General features: G+C 30.1%; 2 protein-coding genes across 8 annotated transcripts; one reads left to right on the top strand and one right to left on the bottom strand.

Annotated features, from left to right (window-relative positions):
* The first annotated feature begins 5895 nt into the window (after positions 1–5895).
* On the top strand, positions 5896–8914 carry LOC148571217 (putative WRKY transcription factor 47). 2 transcript variants are annotated; one of them, XM_088509083.1, is made up of 5 exons: positions 5896–6128; positions 6207–6287; positions 6370–6516; positions 7478–7888; positions 7967–8914. In XM_088509083.1, the coding sequence occupies exons 1-5, from the start codon at positions 5973–5975 to the stop codon at positions 8732–8734; spliced, it is 1563 nt and encodes a 520-aa protein (XP_088365209.1). In that variant the 5' UTR covers positions 5896–5972; the 3' UTR covers positions 8735–8914. The 2 variants fall into 2 exon arrangements, with proteins under 2 accessions (XP_088365209.1, XP_088365210.1); XM_088509084.1 differs by having other exon boundaries at positions 5897–6122.
* Positions 8915–14654: 5740 nt separating this feature from the next.
* On the bottom strand, positions 14655–18061 carry LOC148571216 (putative polygalacturonase). Of its 6 annotated transcripts, none has more exons than XM_088509089.1 (8): positions 17620–17761; positions 17027–17116; positions 16802–16917; positions 16548–16668; positions 16295–16469; positions 16071–16141; positions 15140–15833; positions 14655–15052 (listed from the first exon to the last, which is right to left on the bottom strand). In XM_088509089.1, the coding sequence occupies exons 2-8, from the start codon at positions 17070–17072 to the stop codon at positions 15034–15036; spliced, it is 1242 nt and encodes a 413-aa protein (XP_088365215.1). In that variant the 5' UTR covers positions 17073–17116; positions 17620–17761; the 3' UTR covers positions 14655–15033. The 6 variants fall into 6 exon arrangements, with proteins under 6 accessions (XP_088365215.1, XP_088365216.1, XP_088365213.1 ...); XM_088509090.1 differs by having other exon boundaries at positions 15159–15833; XM_088509087.1 differs by having other exon boundaries at positions 15159–15833; positions 16802–17116; positions 17620–18061.
* Positions 18062–19904: the final 1843 nt, after the last annotated feature.

Genomic DNA, 19904 nt, shown 5'->3' with positions numbered 1-19904 from the left:
AGAAATTAGCTAGTATTCAGTTAAGTTATATTATAAATGTATTAATATAATCTTTTTAATATGAAAAAAAGGAGAGAGATTAATGAAGCGGGTGTGTAGCTAGAAGTCATAGAATGATAGAATGATCGGTTGAAAATATCAAAATTCTAATCTAAATCTCTGGAAAACCTTTGTCAAAATGATGGACAAATAAGGAAAGAGATTAAAAAGAAATTTTATGAACCTGCTGCCATTGACTTGGAAGTTATTCAATTATGGTATATTTGTTTGATAAACATCGATCATCTTAGTTTAATTTGTAACTCATCACATCAATGGTTATTATATATTTATCAGTCAATAAGTCTTTTATATTACTATATAGACCATAGAAAATGCATGCTTTTTATTTATAAGATGATAAGTTGATAAGATACTTATTATTAATGAATTAGCTGCGCTAACTAGTCCACGAGAGCAAGAGTTACGAAAGAAAACCCAGCTGGATATTTATTTATTTATTATTTATATCTAGTCAAGTTGCACCATTATTCAGATCTCATAATCTTGAGTCAATGACTTCATTTTCCATACCTTGACAATAATTAAAACCACACAATTTATATTTCTAACAATTTTTTATACATTATATTTGCCCATTGCATTGCTTGACCAAGGCTTCATATTCTACGGTTTTCCGTTTTCGCCCCTCTCTAGAAGTTTTTCTTTTCTCCTCAAAAAAGAAAATAAAAGATAAATAAATAAAAAGAAGAAGAAGAAAAAAGAGTACGCGGGTTCCAAAATTTTTCAACATAATAATATAACAGCTGGTTTCTGTATGAAAGGGACATGGAAATTGATGAAGAAAGCTCAGCAGAACGTATGCTGCACGTGAATCGGATAATATTTGCATATCTGCAGTAATTATTTGCATTTAATTCGAATTTTGCGGATATTATCTGATCGGATCAGATCTGATTTGCATTATGATAGGATCGGATTGTAAATTTGGCAGTGATATCCGATTCGCAAATTCGCATATTCACACATCTCATATAAATAATATAGTTTAAGAAAGTAAACCTAATGTGATGTGAATTTTAGTGTGTTATTTTATGAATATTATGATATATTGTTTTTAATTTTTTATGTTATACTTCAACTTAGAATAATTAAACTTAAATCTTGTGTTATTATTTTGTTTTTGTTATTCAAAAAAAATTTATTGATAATATTTTAGAAGTAAATGGGCTTAAACAGGTGAAAAATGAGTTTTCTGGATATTTTTTTTTGTAAAAACAGCCAAACAAAATCTTAAAATAGTCTTTTTGAATTATGAAGATATACCCGATATCCGATCCGCAAGTGATCGGATCCAGTCTGAAAAAATGCAGATATCGTATCCGATCTGATCCGATGAATGCATTACAGATCGAATAAAATTTTAGCCTATATCCGATCCGATCCGATCCGTGTACAGTCTTACCAGAACGGACCAAAAAGCAAAAATATTTGATAAAAAAAATAAAAAATAACTTAAATTTATTTTATTTAATATTTATTAAATTTATTATAAATATTAAATAAAATAAATTTAGATTTTTAAATTAATTTTTTATTATCTCTTTAACATTATCCGTTTAATTACCCAACTCTATTTCCGAGCAATACTCTGCTAGAGTAGAAATTTGTACCAACTCTGAGATATGCAAATCAAATATGTTGTTGCATAGTCACCAAAAAAAAATATGCTGTTGCATAACTCTACAATTATATAGCTAGCTTTGCGCCCATGCCATATATTAAATTACAATTTTAAATAAGAACTAATTAATATCATTGGTCAATGCATATGTAAAATGCAAAAAATTGTTTTTTCTTTAAAGTCCTTAGATGTAAAATTTTTTATTTTTATAAAAATCATGGTTTAGGACGACGAGCAGGATCATATGGAATACAAAATAATTTAATTTCAATTTATCAATTTAAAAAGTTTCTTACAAAATCATAGTGTATTTTCGTTTCCACACTAAATCTTTTTGTATATGGCCATATGAGTTAGGGTTTTTCAACGATCAATTTTTTTTAAGTCTTTTATATTTTTGAAAAATTTTAAACTCGGACATAGAATTATTGATTTACAAATTAATTTATATAAAAAAAATTTAGAATTAACATTATACAACTAATATTGCAGTTAGAAATGATAATTTTTTTGGCAAAACAGATATCTACAAAAATTTATCCGCAAAAAGATAAATACAAAAAATCAGATATTGTTGCTTAGGGAATTGAAGCATTTGGAGATCTCCTTGATGCAATCGACAATAAAGCGAGCGAGGCGGTATAACAGGATGACAGGGAAGATAGAGACGGTGACGGCGTTAGGATCACGAAAGCGGAAATCAGCATGGATGCCGCAATAGACAATTTCTCAGAGGTTTGTTAGTGTTGGAGTTATGAATGGTAAAAAAATTTATACTGGCGGTGATTATTATCTACGACGAAGAAGCTAGTGGGGACTCACAAAATTCTCACATTCTCACAGGAATGGAACCCGTCCTCACTAATAAATGGGGATGGGAGTAGGATTGAGATATTTCATTTATGGGAACTCGTAAAATTTTTGAAAAAACTAACTTAAATGTTTTTTTATATATAAATTGTCTAAATAACTTCTAATTCATTTTATTTTAATTGATATGTTAAAAGTTTTGTGTATATATATATATATATATATATATATATATATATATATATGTTATTATGTTAAATTTGTGTTTAAATTATGTTTGATTTGGTATATTTAGTTGAACCGTATAAGATTTTATTATGTTTGTGTTAATTTTCTTAAAAATTAATAAAATTTAATTATTCATAGATATCCACAAATATCCGCCTTTTTTACAGAGAAAAGTAAATAAAAACTCATGACGAAGATAACAAAAATGGAGATAGAAAGTGTTAGTTATACTTCAACTCAATAAAACTATAAATCAGAATTTAGTTAAAACTAAATACACACGTGTTATATTAGGAGTACGTGTAGAGTACGTGTTTTGCTCTTCAAACGGACTTACCTAATAAAATTAAGTAACTATGTGCCAACCCAAATGGGTACAAAAATTTTTTCGCAAATCTTTCTAAAGAAGCTCACTAAAGAGAGCACTTTGCTCTAAGAAAAATCAGTTCGAATATCACGAGAACGAGCTATATTTTGGAGTCTATTTTTACACAAAAACAGAAAGTATTTTACTAAATGAAGATGGAGGAAGGCGAGACAGAAAAAGTCTCCATTTCTGTAGAAACTTATTATCATCCCTAGTTAAAGTGTGAATAAAGAATTATTTATTGGAGCTTGAATTCATGATGCCGGAGGTGGAATTTGAACAAAAAATTTTTTTTTTCAATTTTAAATTTTTTTTTCCAAAAATGTCCATGAATATCAACAGGGACTTGAATATTTAGTGAATATTGTGTATCTGTTGTTATCTTTAATTGTAGCTAATTAACATTTAACATTAAAAAATCTAAAATTCAATTAAAAAATATCTAAATTTTAAAATTAACAAAATTTTATTTTTAATGAACTTTATATTATCGAAGATGAATATGCAAAAAAAACTTTCTTTGTCTAAAGACCTTATCTCTTAAACATGCTATTATCAATTTTTTTAAAAAATTTTTATTTTATGTCTTATTACTTTTATACCCCTGGCCTGGTTGCGATAATTATAAGCAAATTCCTTTTATTGCAATAAAATTATTATCTTTGAGAAAAACAATGAACTTCATATTAAATTTATTTAACAAATTAATATAGTATTAGTTGAAATTGACTGCTATAGTATTAATTTCTAATTATTACTCATTTATTATCACTAGTTTGACTTATCTCTTGATGATCGGATAGTTAACATTTTTGCTATGCAAATTACACTCTCATGACCAGGGATGGACCTATGTATATAGTAGTACGGGTAAGTGTTCCCAGTTCAAATTTGGAAAATTACTTAATAGCATATATTTATTTATCCTCGCTAGTTTGTTAATTTTGCTTCCACTTTATTAGATGAATATACAAATTATTTTTTTAGATTTGGCTCTATATATAAAATTATAGTGTTAATTAAATTGATATCATAAAATTACTTTATTAAACTAAATTATTTTATTAGAATTAATTTTAAGTTAAAATATTTTATCAAATAATTAATATATAGATAACTTTATTTAGATCTCAAGTCTCAACCGTTATTTCATAAAAATTATGTTTATCTGTTAGTGATTTTTATTTTGAAGTTATCTTTGATTTTGGCAACCGTAATTGAAGGAACTATTTGCTAGAAATATTATAAGGAAAAGTTTAAGGCCAGCAACTTTTTTAAATTTTCGCCATCATGTAACCAGTAAATAAAAATGAGTCATTGGATAAAATTTCACACCATTAAAATCAACATTAATGACTATTTGATAACTACAAATCACAAAAATTGCTGGTCCCTAACACTCCTCATATTATAATAAAGAATCTATTTTGTCATTGTAAGAAATATTTTTTTTAATAATCATTTTAAAAAAATATGAATTATGCTCGTCTAAAGTGAACATATTGATAAAAAAAAAATTAATCGACTTTAAATTAAGATAACAAACTCGCAGGGAACAAAAATTATTATAAATTTATTAGTGATTGAAATATTATTTTCTCACTTTAAAAACTCTTATTCTTAAATCGATGATGTTTGATTGAATTAACAATAAAATTGTCCAATATATTTAAAATATAAGACAAGAAATAGATACATTTTAAATGATATTTTATAGTTTTAGATTATTAATTAAGTGACAAAACCGATTTTTTAAAAAAAATATATTTTGCAAACCTAATTTAATATAGACAGTATATATATAGCAATAGAAAAGGTTTAGAACTAACACTTTTATTTAAATTTAACCAATATTTAATTAATAAAAAAAATAAATAATTTTATACTATTAAAAATATTAATAATAACTAATTGATAACTACAAATCAGCAATAATGAACTATGATGCATGTATCATGCATGTTTATTGTACTAATGAATTTAAGTGAAAGAGAGTGGTGTAGTTAGTTGACGGGTTTACGAAAATAAATGCAATGGTATATATATATATATATATATATATATATATATATATTTTTTTTTTTTTTTCCTTGATGGTTGGTACGTGGTAGCGTAGCAATACATGCATAGTAGAGGAGTATAGTTATAGCCCTTGAAAGTCACTGGGATTAGGTTATTCCAAATCACGCGGGCCCCACCGTCTCTAACTACCGTCCGATACACAGAGCCGTGCCGTCAACTCCGTTGACCTCAGGGGACTCCCCTCCACGTGCACGTGCACTTCCTCCTTCTCCCATCCCCATACAATGCACAATCTCCTTCCTTCCTTATTCAAATAATCTTTCCATTTTTACATTACAACTTGGTAACAAGAGTACTGTCAAGTGTGAACATAAAACCGGATAAATTCGTTGCAGCGTTGGTGGCCTAAGGTTGACGTCACTTCTGCCCAAAACGGCTGCTCACTTGCCATTTCTTCCTCTTTAAAATCCTTCATCTTACTTTTCATTCACTTAAATTACTTACTTTGTTTTTTACTACTATCATCTTAGAAAAATATTTAAGGTTTAGTTATTTTAATTTATGTTAATCAATCATTTTAGTCTAATAATTTAATATTATATTTATATTTAATATTTTTAAATATTAATAATTAATTATTCATCGAAAATAATGTTATACTGATATTAATATTATTGGGTAAGAGGAGGTGGGGCCCATAGGCCATAGCTCAAGGTCGAAGGAGTGCGTGTGTGTACGCGCGAGCTACCCCCATTTAAAACCACTTCCCCAGTTGAACCCACCACTTTCTTACTTCTTCTTCTTCGTCGTCGTCTTCCTCTTTCTCTCTCTCTCTTTCTTTAATTTCTATTCGTATAAGAAATGGATAACCCACACCCCCGTGAATTGACTTTCTTACCCTCTAGGGACGTCAAAGAAGTGGATTTCTTCTCATCATCATCATCAACTGCTGCCGATCATCATCGTCATGGCACCACCACCAACAACGCTTCATCCTTCCCTCATCACCCTGTAAACGTAACTAACTAACGTTCCATCACTTTAATTTTTGTATCATCTTTATTTGTTAGCTAATTATTCATGCTATATATGCAGACTGGGCTGAACTTAACGTGTGCAACTACTGGAATTTCAACTTCAAAGGGATCACCTAATGCCGAAAATACTGAATCCGAGGTTTGTATATAATAAGCGCACGTAATTCACGAGTTCCGTGATCATACAATAATTTTTTGAGTGTTGGAAATATATTTTTCAGAGGAAAATGGTGGAAGGTGAATTACGGAGACTGCAAGAAGAGAATAGAAAGCTGAGAAGTATGGTGGATCAGATCGCCAAAAGCTATAGCCAACTGCAGGCACAGCTCTTCATGGCTTTGCAGAAACAAAAGCTTACTCATCATCAGGTTTTCAATATTTTCAACATTTAATTTCGTCAAGATCAGTATTAATTTTAATTAAATTCTTCCTTCTTCTCCTATATGACGGAAGCATTATTTGTTTGCTTGTGCCAATTTTTACTCATTTCTCTTCTCTCTCTCTCTCTTAGTCAGTGAAGGAACAAGGTAACGTGCCTCACTTAAATTAGAAAGCGTGCGGATCCTCTTCATTCACGGCCATTTTTCAAACTCTTTCTACACTCCTTCAATTCTCTATATATTAATATCCAGTACCTGCAAGTTAGGTGTATTCATTTTTTATCATCACATAACCAATAAATAATACACCACCTCCTACTATATATAAACCCATCCAGTATACATTTCTTATACAGTATATATACAAATAAAATATGTATTCTTTATTTCTACAGACGTATATATATAACCGTGATTTCAGTTTTCACATGCTTACGAATATATAACTAATAACCAGGCCAGCCAGCTGAACTGAGTGATATATATTGCATTAAAATTAATTGGTCTCATCACTCTTATCTCTTTTAATTATTTAAAATGCGATATTTGAACTAAAAAAAATGTATACATCATGGACTAATAAATTTAAGCTAAGTTTTTGTTTGATAAATTTCAAAGGATAAGACAAGAAAAAGAGAGGGCGAGGGGCAATCTATTTTCATAAGAGACAATCAATCATCATTCACAATAACAAGTACGCGTCTCATTGACTTGGTCCTCACATATCAAAAAGAGATCTCAATTATCTCTTTCTTCTATATATGAAGTTCTTCATCGTTTATATAACACGTAATGTGTTCAACAAATAAAACGAATTTCAATATTGGTATATTTATTATTACAATAAATCAAACCTTACACTCACCTTTACTTAAAATATCAGTTTATTATATGTGGGAAGTGCTAAGTAATTCCAAGTAATAACACATAGATGTGATTGTGGGAACAGAATACTGGTGTCAAGAGCAATGGGATGATAAGTGGAGAAAAAGCTGTGGAGGGAGATGGAAGGGCGAAAGTAGAGATGAAGAATAACGATGCTTCGGTGTCTGGTGATGAAAAGAGAGAAAGAGAGGTATCAGCATCAAACAATAATGGTAATAATGCAGAGGAAGTAATGTCAAAGAAGCATGATGAGAATGATGATCATAATGAAGATGATGAAGATCGTTTGACTAAGCTTCATTTGGGAAAGCAAGTAGCAGCATCTGCTACAGAAGAAGACGTCCTTGAGCGATCTTCTTCTCAGAGTTGGGGATCATGCAAGACTCCCAACTTAGAAGAAACCAAGCTTCCTTCTTCTGACCTTCCTTTCAGGAAAGCCAGGGTTTCAGTGCGCGCAAGATCAGAAGCTCCTCTGGTAATTATATTATCCAACTCTAAACTTTTAAATCAGACGTGTATAAATGGTTATATCTCTAACACAAATGAAACGCAGATTAGCGATGGATGCCAGTGGAGGAAATACGGACAAAAAATGGCTAAAGGTAACCCCAGTCCTCGAGCCTACTATCGGTGCACCATGGCTGCTGGATGCCCAGTTCGGAAGCAGGTTCAAAGATGCGCAGAGGACAGTACAGTCCTAATAACAACCTATGAAGGTAACCACAACCACCCTCTTCCGCCGGCAGCCACCGCCATGGCAAACACGACTTCAGCCGCAGCAGCCATGCTACTATCAGGATCAACCTCATCATCGTCGAAAGAAACCCTAGCAGCTTCAGCAGGATACTTCTCTTCATCAATGCCCTACACATCAATGGCGACGCTATCAGCTTCCGCGCCATTTCCCACCATCACTCTCGACCTCACACACAACCACCACAACGCACTCCAACTCCACCGTGTGGTCCCTCCTCCCGGTGTTACCTTCCCTCTCCCATTGCATGCAGTTACTCCTCCACATCAGCTTATAGCAGGGCACCCTTTCTTAATCTCTCACCACCAGAAGCTGATGCCTCCTTTGGTTCATCGACAACAACCACAGCCTTCCAATAATTCCCCGTCTATGGTGGAGACAGTGAGTGCAGCCATTGCTTCGGATCCAAACTTCACTGCGGCCGTGGCTGCGGCACTCTCATCAATCATTGGAAGCAGTAACAATGGTGGAAGTGCAAGTACCGTTATTCACCCTAATGCTATTTCTGTTTCACCGAATGGATCACCGCAACTTCCTCAGTCATGTACTACATACTCTACCAACTAGCTTCTTCCATTCAACACGACACGTGTCACCGCTATCCTGCAATTTTATTTTCTTTAATTTTCTCATCATAATTATATTGCCTAGTTAACTTAAAAGTTAAAACCAAGGTATATATGTACAGAAATTAAAGAGAATATTACTTATTATACTCTTTCTATTACGCAAACAGATTAAAGAGTTAAGTTACTGCTCTCTCTCAATGCCTAATTAACTGAATAATAAGCAATATCTATAGCTGGCTATATCGTTGAAACTCATGTTATGTGGCTTTTACACTGAAGAAATGAAGAATCAAGAAGCCAGATTTTCTAAAAAGAGAAAATATTGATTTTGGACTCTCTCTCTTTATTTGGCAAGGATTCATCAACTAATATTTTGACAAAATAAATAAAGGGTTCAAGTCTTGACTATGATGTTTTAGTCGATGTCATGGTTAATTTATCTTAGACTTATTATTATTTGAAGTGTGAATAAACTCAACCAGATAAGAGCATACAATTTCTTCGGACCAATATTGATTCCCCGATTTTTAAAATTCAACGTTCGTTCATTCAATGATGAGATATGCAAAATTTGAAGATCCCGAAAGGATATCCATTATCGAGGAATTCTTGGTAGTGTCATCTACCAGTTTGTCTAAAAAGATATATTTATATTATTTACAAATGTTTGCATGCAGAAATTCGATATATTGGATCTTGAATCTGACCATTGTTTTACCCCGTTATTCTAAATGCTGGCATGCATTTGCTACTGCTTTTCTCTATTGGAACATTATTTTACAATTATATTAAGGGAAATTATAAGGTACAGATATGAATATACAGATATTCTATTTTAATCAATAACATAGCGACACGTAGTGTCTTTTCTAGTGCAATGAGAAGTGGCTTCACAAAGTATTAAATGGCTTAAAGTTTCACAGGAGCTAATTATTATTGCTAGCTCATAGACTTGCACACATAGTAATAATCAATTTTTGTTTTTGTTTTTTTTCCGTAGGAAGAATAGGATCATAGTAGTTAAATTAAATACTACTTGAGAGCCAATGAAAAACATTAAATTTCTTGTAGCAAAAATCAAGTGTATATTAACAATTTAACATTGGCTTGTTCACAATTGCCATGCTATTTGTTATATTAAAATTTTTTGCTTTGATATAATTTAAATAATTGTTTTGAAGATTATTTTTGAGGGAAAAAAAAAAACGTTTTATCAGGATTTCACACAAAATTTAGTTTTTTATCTTCATAAGATAAATAAATTCAAATGTTCAATTTTAATTTGAACATCTTAAATAATTTTAATTTTCTTATTTAAATATGCATAGCACATTTTTGTCATACATTTAATAAATACTAAATTTATGTTATCGTAAAAAAAAATTACAAAAAAGTATGAGTTTTTATGCAAATATTGATAATAAAAAAATTAATTAAAATTATAATCTATATCTAAAGATGAAAACAAATCAGTTTTAATTTTTAAGTGGTATTTGAATGTTAATTTTATTTGGCACAAAATTATTGATTAAATATTTATTATGAAAATAAAATTTTTTTGGGGATAATTTGGTTTCATTTTTGTAATGATCAATTATGTTTATATTTTTTAATAGTTGAATTGCTCCTTTAGTATTAATCAACATTAAAGGTGATAAATATTTTTTTTGTTGAAACTTATAGTTAACAGTGCATTGTAAATAATATTTTTTTATAAAATAGTGTTATAAAATATTTTTTTTAAGTATTCTCAAACTAAATAATTATTCAAATCACTAAAAGATTTAAGAATATTAGATATTATTATTGCATCAAGTCTTCTCAAACTAAGCTTAATCACTAATAGACCGGATATAAAAATTCAATAATTTTATCTATGAACTACACATAAAAAATTCGAAAGTTAACTTCAAGACATAATAAAATGTAAGAATTTCTAAAAAATGTGTTTACTAATCAAAAGAATTCAAAAGAATCATAAAAGTGTGTTGTTCAAAAAATACTCTAATTAAATATTTATCATTTTAGTTCTAATATTTTATTCTTTACTTTGTAAAATCCCTTCTAATTTCATAAGAGACTTTTTGTAGTTATTTTAAAAATATTTCAATTTATGATTCTTTTGACTAAAATAATCGACATAATATTTTAGTGTTTTAAAACTTCAATTTAAATTTCTAATTTATAATTCAATAAAAAATCATGATATTTTTGTCTTTTTAAATTAAAATTTAATTTTGATACACTAACAATGTAAAATATTTTATATAGTCGTTCAATTACATTCTTTTTTTTAATGATTATTCATACTATTAATGTAAAACGTAGTTATTTTTCTAACATATTCCTATATAATTGGATATGCATGTATAAAATTATTTTACAGTATTAAAATAAAATTATTTAAATTCATGCTAAATGACATTTTAGTCTCATCTTTATTTTAGTATTCTTAAAAGTTGAATTTTATAATTTTTAATATAATTAAATAATCTTAATTTTAAAGGGTTAATTTTAATGTTTGTAGGATTAATCTTAAAATATTATTTTAATTCTTTTAGAATTAAATAAAAGTTATTTTAGAATTTTAAATATTAAATTTAAATTCATAGTTGCTAATACAATCAATCAACTTCAGTTAATTATATAAGAATAATTTAGTATTTTTAAATTAATGCTTAAAAGGATATCTTAATTCTTTAAGAATAAACTAAATGGTATTTTAGTTTTTTAAAATCAATCTTCAAAAATTGTTTTGTTCTTTTAAAAATTAATTATGAAAGTATTTTAATCTTTTTAAAATTTAAAATTTTAAAATGAGTTATACTACGTGTATACCAAAATTAACTACCAAAATCAGGTATCAATATAAAATATATGTTGAAATACAAAATACACATTAAAAATAAATTAAACTACACATATATTTATGCACAAATATATTAGTAGCTGATTTTAGTGTACAAATAACATTGTTGTTTTGAAATATGTTTGATGTGGCATTTTCATATTGCCTGTTTCTTGTATTAATTTTTCAACTAATTATTTTCTATTTTTATTTAAATCTTATATAAGAGAAAAAAAGATTTTACAATTTCAAATTGTATTTACAATTAAATATATTCTAAAAAATGAAAAAGAAAATCAATTATTCTCAACATGCTTTTTTTATCTTTTTTTTTTCCTAGTTCAATAGACTTGTTTTATATGATTATTGTTTTCTGCTTTTAAGTTAACCCAACTTTTTTTTTTCTCACTTTCTTAATAAAATCCAAAATTCGTGATCCGAGTCCAAGGGACACTTGCTATATCCAAGCCAGACTAAATAGATGCTCACTCAGAGCTAATGAAGAATAATTAAGCCAACCAAAGAATATCCAATACATGTGTAACGAAATAAAATAAAAAAATAGAATATCTGTAAATATTGATCTGTACTGTAGTGCGACCCTTATATTAATTGTATACTAAAACCAGTTATGACCGTTAATATAAAATATATATTAAAATATAAATGGTAGAAACTCAGGTGCAGTCGATTTCACGTGAAGTTGATAGTTGAAAATTGTTAGATGATTTGACTGATTTGACTAAATTTTCATCTAACGGCTCTCAACTATCAATTTCACGTGAAGTCGACTGCACCTGAGTTTTAACCAATATAAATATATATTAAAAATAAATTAAATCATATATATATTTATATATAAATAAATTAATAACTAATTTTAATAAATAATTTTAATTTACAAATAATATTTTTATTTTTCAATTAACATATACCAGTAATTTTAATGTATAATCACTAGTATTTTTAGCCAACAGTCTTATTTAGTTTGTGTTTTTGTTTTTTATTTTTAATATTTTTTATTTTTAGAATTTTATAAATAAAAAAATAACAAACTAAAATTTTATTATTTTTACTTTTTTTGTAAAATTTAAAAAATAAAAATACTAAAAATAAAAAAGAGAAATTAAAAATACAAATAAAATACATCTTAATATTTTTAGTTCAGTATTCTAATATTATATTTTTTAAAATATTACTAACTAATTAGCAGCAAAAAAAAAAATTATAATATCATGTAATATTACGGTAACATATATAGGAACAGTTATTTAAGATACGTACATGTAAATGTAATAATTATTTAAAGAATTTAGTTATCTTATCTCTTAGTGTTAACCATATAATTTAATGATATAATAATTTCTTTTGATATATTCTATGTTGAAAATGTAAAAATTAAATGTCATCGTTTATAGTACTTTTAAAATATATCAGATTTATTTTAAAAAATCATATTTATTTTTGAGATAACTAGTAAGTAAATGTGTGAACTTTATATAATGATATGCTTAAAGTTTAGTGAAACATTCAAAAAGTTGGTGAAATATAGTTTTTCATCATCGTCAACCAAAGGAAAAAATGTTGCTGAAAGTTTCAATTCATTCTTCGCAGGCGATAAGAAATGAAATAACTACGTACTTGAATTTTGGCCGCCACACCTAATATTTTAGCAACAGTAGTGTTGGCATCATTTTTTTTTTTTTATAGTTTTTTACGCATTTTTGTAGTATGAAAGATATTTTTTCTATTTTTTTCCGATCATTTTAGTATAAATTAAAAATTATACAAATATAATGTAGATAAAATGGTACGTATAACATTTGTTTTTGGTCCTGGTACCTATAACATTTAATGTTGCTCGAAGTGTTTTATTCTTTTGGGGATACACTACCTAATTTTTTGGTTTTTATTCCAACAGGGCCTATCCCAAAGAAAGTACAAAAACTAGAGTGGTCTGGGGAATCTATGTTTTCGGCCTAAATTCGAGGTTTATTGTTTTTGGTCAGAGGCCCAAATTCCAAGTTTAATTAAAGCTGAAACTCAGATGGCGGGGTTCTGAGGCCCAAAACTAAGCCCAATGGGACTACGGTGTTTGTTGGCGCTGCATGGCGCGAAGTGTCTCCACTGTGAAAATTGTCGGTACAATGTTTTTCAGCAACTCACCTAAAGTAAATTTTATGATACTTATAATTTGGTGTTTAATTTTTATTTAACTTAATTTTTATAATAAATTTTAAATATTTATTAATTATTTATTTTTATATTTTTAAAATTAAACATTAATTTTTAATTTTTTTTAATAAATTAAGTAAACACTTTTAAACACTATTGCAATCACTGGAATGTTAATTGCAATATGAACTTGAAACATATCTTTTAAGGGTGGGCGTGTGTGCAATCATCAACAAAGATGCAACTGAATTCTCTCCTAGATAGATAGTACATACTACATAGCTAAAGTATCTTGAAAATTGGGATTCTAACCTTAATTGATACTACTATATTTCTTGATTCCTTCATTGTTCATTCATCCCTATAATTATATTGATTCACCAGTTCCAAGTGTACTTGGGATGTTCATCTTTTGTGACACTTGGATTTCTTTATGATTTACACCTGCCTAGTATTGTTCCAGTCAATTTACTTCTAATTTCTAAATATATGGCTCACTAAACATTTTTATTATATTTTTTTTAAAAATGATATTTGTACTATTTTTATATATATTTTCTTAGTACACATTTATTTTATGATATAAAATACATATTATTTAGTATTACTATTTGATTTATCTTTTTTTCAATTAATAAAAGTGTACATAAGCAGAGATCATTAAGACTTAAATATCCATCAACCCAAAAAATAAAAATAAAAAACTGAAAAGAAACTGACAAATAGTAAGTTATCTGATGGTGATGATGACTAATGTGCTTTAATTTTTTTTTCATTGTAAAGAAGAGGTATGAAATTGATTAGATTCCACTTTTCTAGGAAGCTTGTTTATTGGATTCCTTATTCAAATCTAAGGATGCAGTAAAAGGGAAGCAAGTCAGCAACTACCTAGGACTTGTGCAAATTCTCCAACATCAAATAAAGTTGCAACAGAAAAGGAATTTAGAGTGGTTACAAACTAACTAACAGCATCTCATTCTCTTATCTATCAACAACCAAACACATTCTTTTCCTTCAAAAAATAAATGGCAACACAAAATTTCTTATCTTTTTCTCTCTCTCTCCCCCCCCCCCCCCCCCCCCCCCAAAAAAAAGCCATATGTATCTAGAAAAAAGAAAAGACATGAAATCATTCAATTCAACTTCCTATTTTATGATAAATCACTCAAATTATTGTTTACTGCACACAAGTTACAAGAAACAATCATCTCTCTCAGTATCTTTCCGCAGATGCACAACCACAAGATCAGCAACTCCCAACTCAACATTGTATGTCACCTGAAATTTGTCCTGCTGAAAAAATGCACCAATCAAATTTCAGCTATAAAGTGACCTTTTTTTTTTCGGGTAGCATATAATGCTATAAACTCCACAATTTACCAAGATAGTAACCAAGCACCTCTTGTTTGATTATTTGAACTTTGCAGGTGATTGGATAAATTGTAACAGTCTGAACAATGCTCTGGGAATATTCTCTCCTTGAGAGGCTTGCAAGCTTCCGGCGAAACGAAATCGGAATATCCTTGGACATTAGAGCAGTTCCATGAATAGCTTGAGCTCACATTAAGGATGATGTTTGATAGACAGATGTTTACAAAGTTGTCTCCTTCTATGCCTTCTAGAAGGCCGGCGCGCTTGATGTTTTGGCCAATCACATCCTTGATTGTAATCTTTTCTATCAATGGTAATGCATTTGGATCAAATTTATCATCAGGATGATCCCCATATGTACCAGTGAACCTGATAGCAATGTCAACATTTTCTAAAGTCATGTTAGAGACAAAGACATTTCTAACATAACCACCTCTCCCTGGAGAAGTCTTTATTCTGATGGCGCTGTATGAATCGAAGAAGCGAATGTCTTGGGCATGGACTTCTGATACACCACCAGACATCTCACTTCCAATGGCAATCCCTGCACTCGTTGCCGTCCTCCCGGTGAGCCTGTTGATGATAATGTTTGTGCTGGGACGGCCGAATGCTATGCCATACTCGTCCCAGCCACTTTTGATGGCAATCAGATCATCACCCGTGCTTATATAACAGTCTTCAATGCATACATTGTCTGAAGAATCTGTCCACATTTTAGAGTTGTATGTGAGAATCTTAATTACAAGGACATAAATTCTATCACAACTATGCTATGTGTACACAGAAAAATCGGCTACCAAATCAGTCACTCGTATATAATATATGTTTAAATACAAAATACATGGTGGCTGATTCAGTGACTGATTTTTCGTGTGTACGTAGCATTTTTTATTCTCTAACAGGATGGATATTATTAGAATATGTGAGAATCTTAATTCACCTGGATCAATCCCATCTGTGTTTGGAGAATCAAGAGGAGCAAGGATCTTGACTTTCTTAACTGTAACTTGGCTGTTCATCCAGAAAAACAGTCTCAAATCTCCCCCCTAAGCATCAAAGCCCCACTATTGCACAGCTTTTGAATGGTAATGGAAGAAGTACTTGAAGTGCAGAAGAAAATAAGAAATAAATAACATAAACTCAGTCCTTCCATAGAAGACAAACCTGCAATATACAGGGTGGATATTCCAAAATGGAGAATCTAAGAAGGTTAAATTCGAGATGAGAACCCCCGCCGAGTTCATCAATTCTACCAAATGGGGACGCGTATAATCCAAGGTTTTGTTCCTAAACAGGCTCCACCATATACTCCCTTGACCATCAATTGTTCCATTGTTACCTTCATTGGAACACTTACAGAATCAATAAACTAGCTAACATGTACATAGAAGACAATCATTTGATGAATATTATCAACCTGTTATAACAACATCAGTCAAATCTTGTCCATAAATGAGGCTCTTGTGCCTTCCACCCGGCAACTCCCTTCCTCGCCCATATGACGGTAGAGGATCAACAACTGGCCAATCATCGGGGTTCTGTAATAAGTAGCAGGGCATGCCATTAAGATATCTTAGAAATCACCTATCACTCTACCAGCTACCGATTAAGACAATAGAATTTGGATTATCCTACTCCAGCATCTAACCAAATTAAGAAACAATGTCTTACTGTGGATCCAAGAATTACAGCATCTTTGTCCAACCAGAGAGTTAGATGGCTGATGAGATCAAAACTACCGGTCAACCAGCGGCCAGCCGGGACAAAGAGCTTCGCTCCGCCTTTGTCTGCAAATGAATTAAGGTAAAATATTGCATTCTGAAATGCTTTTGTGTTGAGAGTGACCCCATCTCCAACCGCGCCAAATTCTGTAATACTAACGCTGTGAGGTCTAACCTCCAAATTTGTCTGCTTGCAAAGTGAGCTGCTCCACACTCTCCATGGGCCACAGCTGATTAATGTAAGTACCAGAAGCACACCCACAAGCTGCAAGAGAAAATGTTTAGCCATCAGTAACTACTATGAAGCTGCACCTAAAAGTGAGAACCTTCCCCATTTTGGAGCCTTATCAAGCCATGATGACTACAATATTTCACATGCTTCTTCAAACAACAGTAGCTAACAGGGCAATGATTATTAAACACTATGAAGTTCAAGCAGGATCTAGACAGGGGTATTCGATTAACTCAAGAATTTCAAATTGAGAAGCTGTAGAACTACTCAGATCAACTACATTTCATCACAGTGCATAAAAAATCTCAAATTTTTCACAGAAAGAACACCACCCAGTTTAGCAGTCAGTAACAAAGTGCAACTTGTTTGAAAACGAGGGATAACAATCAACTAAAAAATGCACTAAAGATAAAGAATAGCTGATCCATCTGCAGTTTAATTCTTGATCTGTGGCTTCTAGATCTCAATTAGGCCATCATCCACTAGTAACTACAAAGCATGAGAGTGAATTAAAAGAGTATAAAGCAAGTACTCACTGTAGAAGTTCTCCTCATATGACTGAGATCCACCTTTCCCTTTTGAAGGGCACCTCCAAATTCCAAAATGCTGCTACTATTGATGAAAGAGACCCAGAAGAGAGAGAGAGAGAGAGAGAGAGAGAGAGAGAGAGAGAGAGAGAGAGAGGAAGATGAGAGGAAGGTTTGGTTTATTGAATTAGCAAGGTGTGAAATTGATTGGGTGGGTCATTGAGAAAGAGAGAGAGAGAAAGAGCAAGAGAGGGTAAGCAGTGATAATAAGAACCACACAAGTATAAATCATTGACAGAAACTGTTACTGCCCGCCAAAACAATAAGCAGTAGGACCCTCCTTCTTCTGTCTTCTCTTCTTCAAACTATGCAAAAAACTAGCACTCAACTCAAGTACAGTGAACACTACTCTCTCCCTTGAATTGCAAGTGTAACCGGTGATGAATGAATCTTGTGTTTCTTGGCTTGGGACACAGACAAAGTAATAAGTTGTTTTCACACAACAATAATTGACCTTTGCATGCATCACAATTCACAACACAACAGTGTTGTTGTTTTATTTTACTGTTTATCTCTTCTCTCTAAGAGACTAACTTGTAAGCTCCGTCAGATCCTTTAAATCACTTCATTCTGCTAATCATTTGCTCCCTCTTTTTCTTAGTCAACATAGTAATTAAACACTTCAAAAGCTGCTAAAACCTATGACTACTTTCTTTTCTCTTTATTGTTATTTGTCTAGATTTGATTAATATATGTTAGAGCCATGTGGTGTGGGGGACAGTAATTTTGAAGAAGAAGAAGAAGAATGGATGATGGTCAAATTTGAGAGGGATAAAAATAAATTAAAGGAAGATTGGGACAGACAAATTTTTAACCATAAAAAGCAAAACAGGTTTGTGTTTGTGTCCTTCGGAGTTATGGCTAAGTGTCCCTCTTCTTCATCTTTCTTTGATTTTAGTATATCTTTTTTAACTAAATCAACCAAATAATTATTATTAATTTATATATAATTACATTATAATATTTATTGAAGAATATTTTAGTCAAATAAATTATTTTAAATTTACAAAAAAAAAAAAAGAGAATTGTCTAGACATCTTATAAAAAAAAATATTTTTATATCATCTAATAATTTTTAACTATAAATTTTACATGCTAACTTTTATTCATGTTTAATATAAAATTCGAGCATGGAGGTTGATTGGACCGGAATGAACTGTGTCGTTTATTGAGCAACCAGTAAAAGAAATGAAAATGAGTTTCATCGTTTTCAATCCTAAGATTAATAAATAAATAAATAAACAAATTCAATGTGAACCGTCCATGATAGCGGTCTTAGCTCGTTTTTTATTTGTTACAGCTTTGAGCTTCGCGCTGGGAAACAAGTAACACAAAAATCAAATCATTTTTGCAGTGAAATACTTAATATCATTTTCTCAAGGGAGAGACACAAAGTTTGGTCATAAATCTAAACCTCAATCATGTGAAAAAGCTAAGGTTCCCAAAGTCAGGTATCCTATGCCCCAAAACCAAACGGTAACTAAAACCTATAAATATATTAAGGAATTTCACATATAACATGACGAGGCTCATTTTATTACAATATAAAAAAAAATTAGCGATATGACGATGAATGAATTTGACAAACACATATGTATGTATCATAAGTGAAAAGGTAAACCAACTTGTCAACACCAAAGTGTCATTGATCATGATGCATTACTTCTTCAAATATTATGATAATTTACTTCTTTTACAAAATAAATTAGTCAAGTGCATTCAAGAGAGGCCATTTTTTAACTTAGTTATATAAAGTTTGATTTTAATACATTCGTAGGTATAACATAAAAGGTTTTGATTCTTATTAGATTACCTTAAAAGGTTATAACAAAACATATATATTAATGAGAAATGATTTTGCAATTAATTGACCATATACAATACTTTATATAGTGACAAAGAAGCAAAATTAGTTTCATTCTCTTATGTATTGGGTGTTTTTATGAATTTAGTTTAGGAAGGGAGAGAAAGATGATAGAAGTTAAGTCCCATTTGTTTGAAGTTTATTATAATTTAAATTTCTATTGTGGCCTAATTGTAATTATTTATAAACTATTAATGATTTAATCTCATCCGTTAATTCTAATGTTTGATGGACGCATTAGATTTAAAGATAATAATACATAAAAGGTGGTTCTCTCTCTACCTCAAGACACACGACGTTTTACAGTTTTCACTCACTGAAAATACCGTGAAACTGCTATCCTGAAGAAAAGGAAAGGGAGAGAAACCAG

The sequence above is a fragment of the Arachis ipaensis genome, chromosome B3 (genome assembly GCF_059453495.1).
Source record: "Arachis ipaensis isolate K30076 ecotype BB chromosome B3, ASM5945349v1, whole genome shotgun sequence".
Lineage (NCBI taxonomy): Eukaryota > Viridiplantae > Streptophyta > Magnoliopsida > Fabales > Fabaceae > Arachis > Arachis ipaensis.
This window is presented reverse-complemented; position numbering and strand designations above follow the sequence as displayed.

Coding starts and splice junctions, on each gene's coding strand:
- LOC148571216 (XM_088509085.1), bottom strand. CDS start 17,140: ATGGCTAAACATTTTCTCTTGCAGCTTGTGGGTGTGCTTCTGGTACTT. Junction 16,470..16,547: donor GACTGATGTTGTTATAACAG/GTTGATAATATT, acceptor GTTCCAATGAAG/GTAACAATGGAACAATTGAT. Junction 16,142..16,294: donor ATCCACCCTGTATATTGCAG/GTTTGTCTTCTA, acceptor CTGGATGAACAG/CCAAGTTACAGTTAAGAAAG.
- LOC148571217 (XM_088509083.1), top strand. CDS start 5,973: ATGGATAACCCACACCCCCGTGAATTGACTTTCTTACCCTCTAGGGAC. Junction 6,129..6,206: donor TCCCTCATCACCCTGTAAAC/GTAACTAACTAA, acceptor CTATATATGCAG/ACTGGGCTGAACTTAACGTG. Junction 6,288..6,369: donor CCGAAAATACTGAATCCGAG/GTTTGTATATAA, acceptor TATATTTTTCAG/AGGAAAATGGTGGAAGGTGA.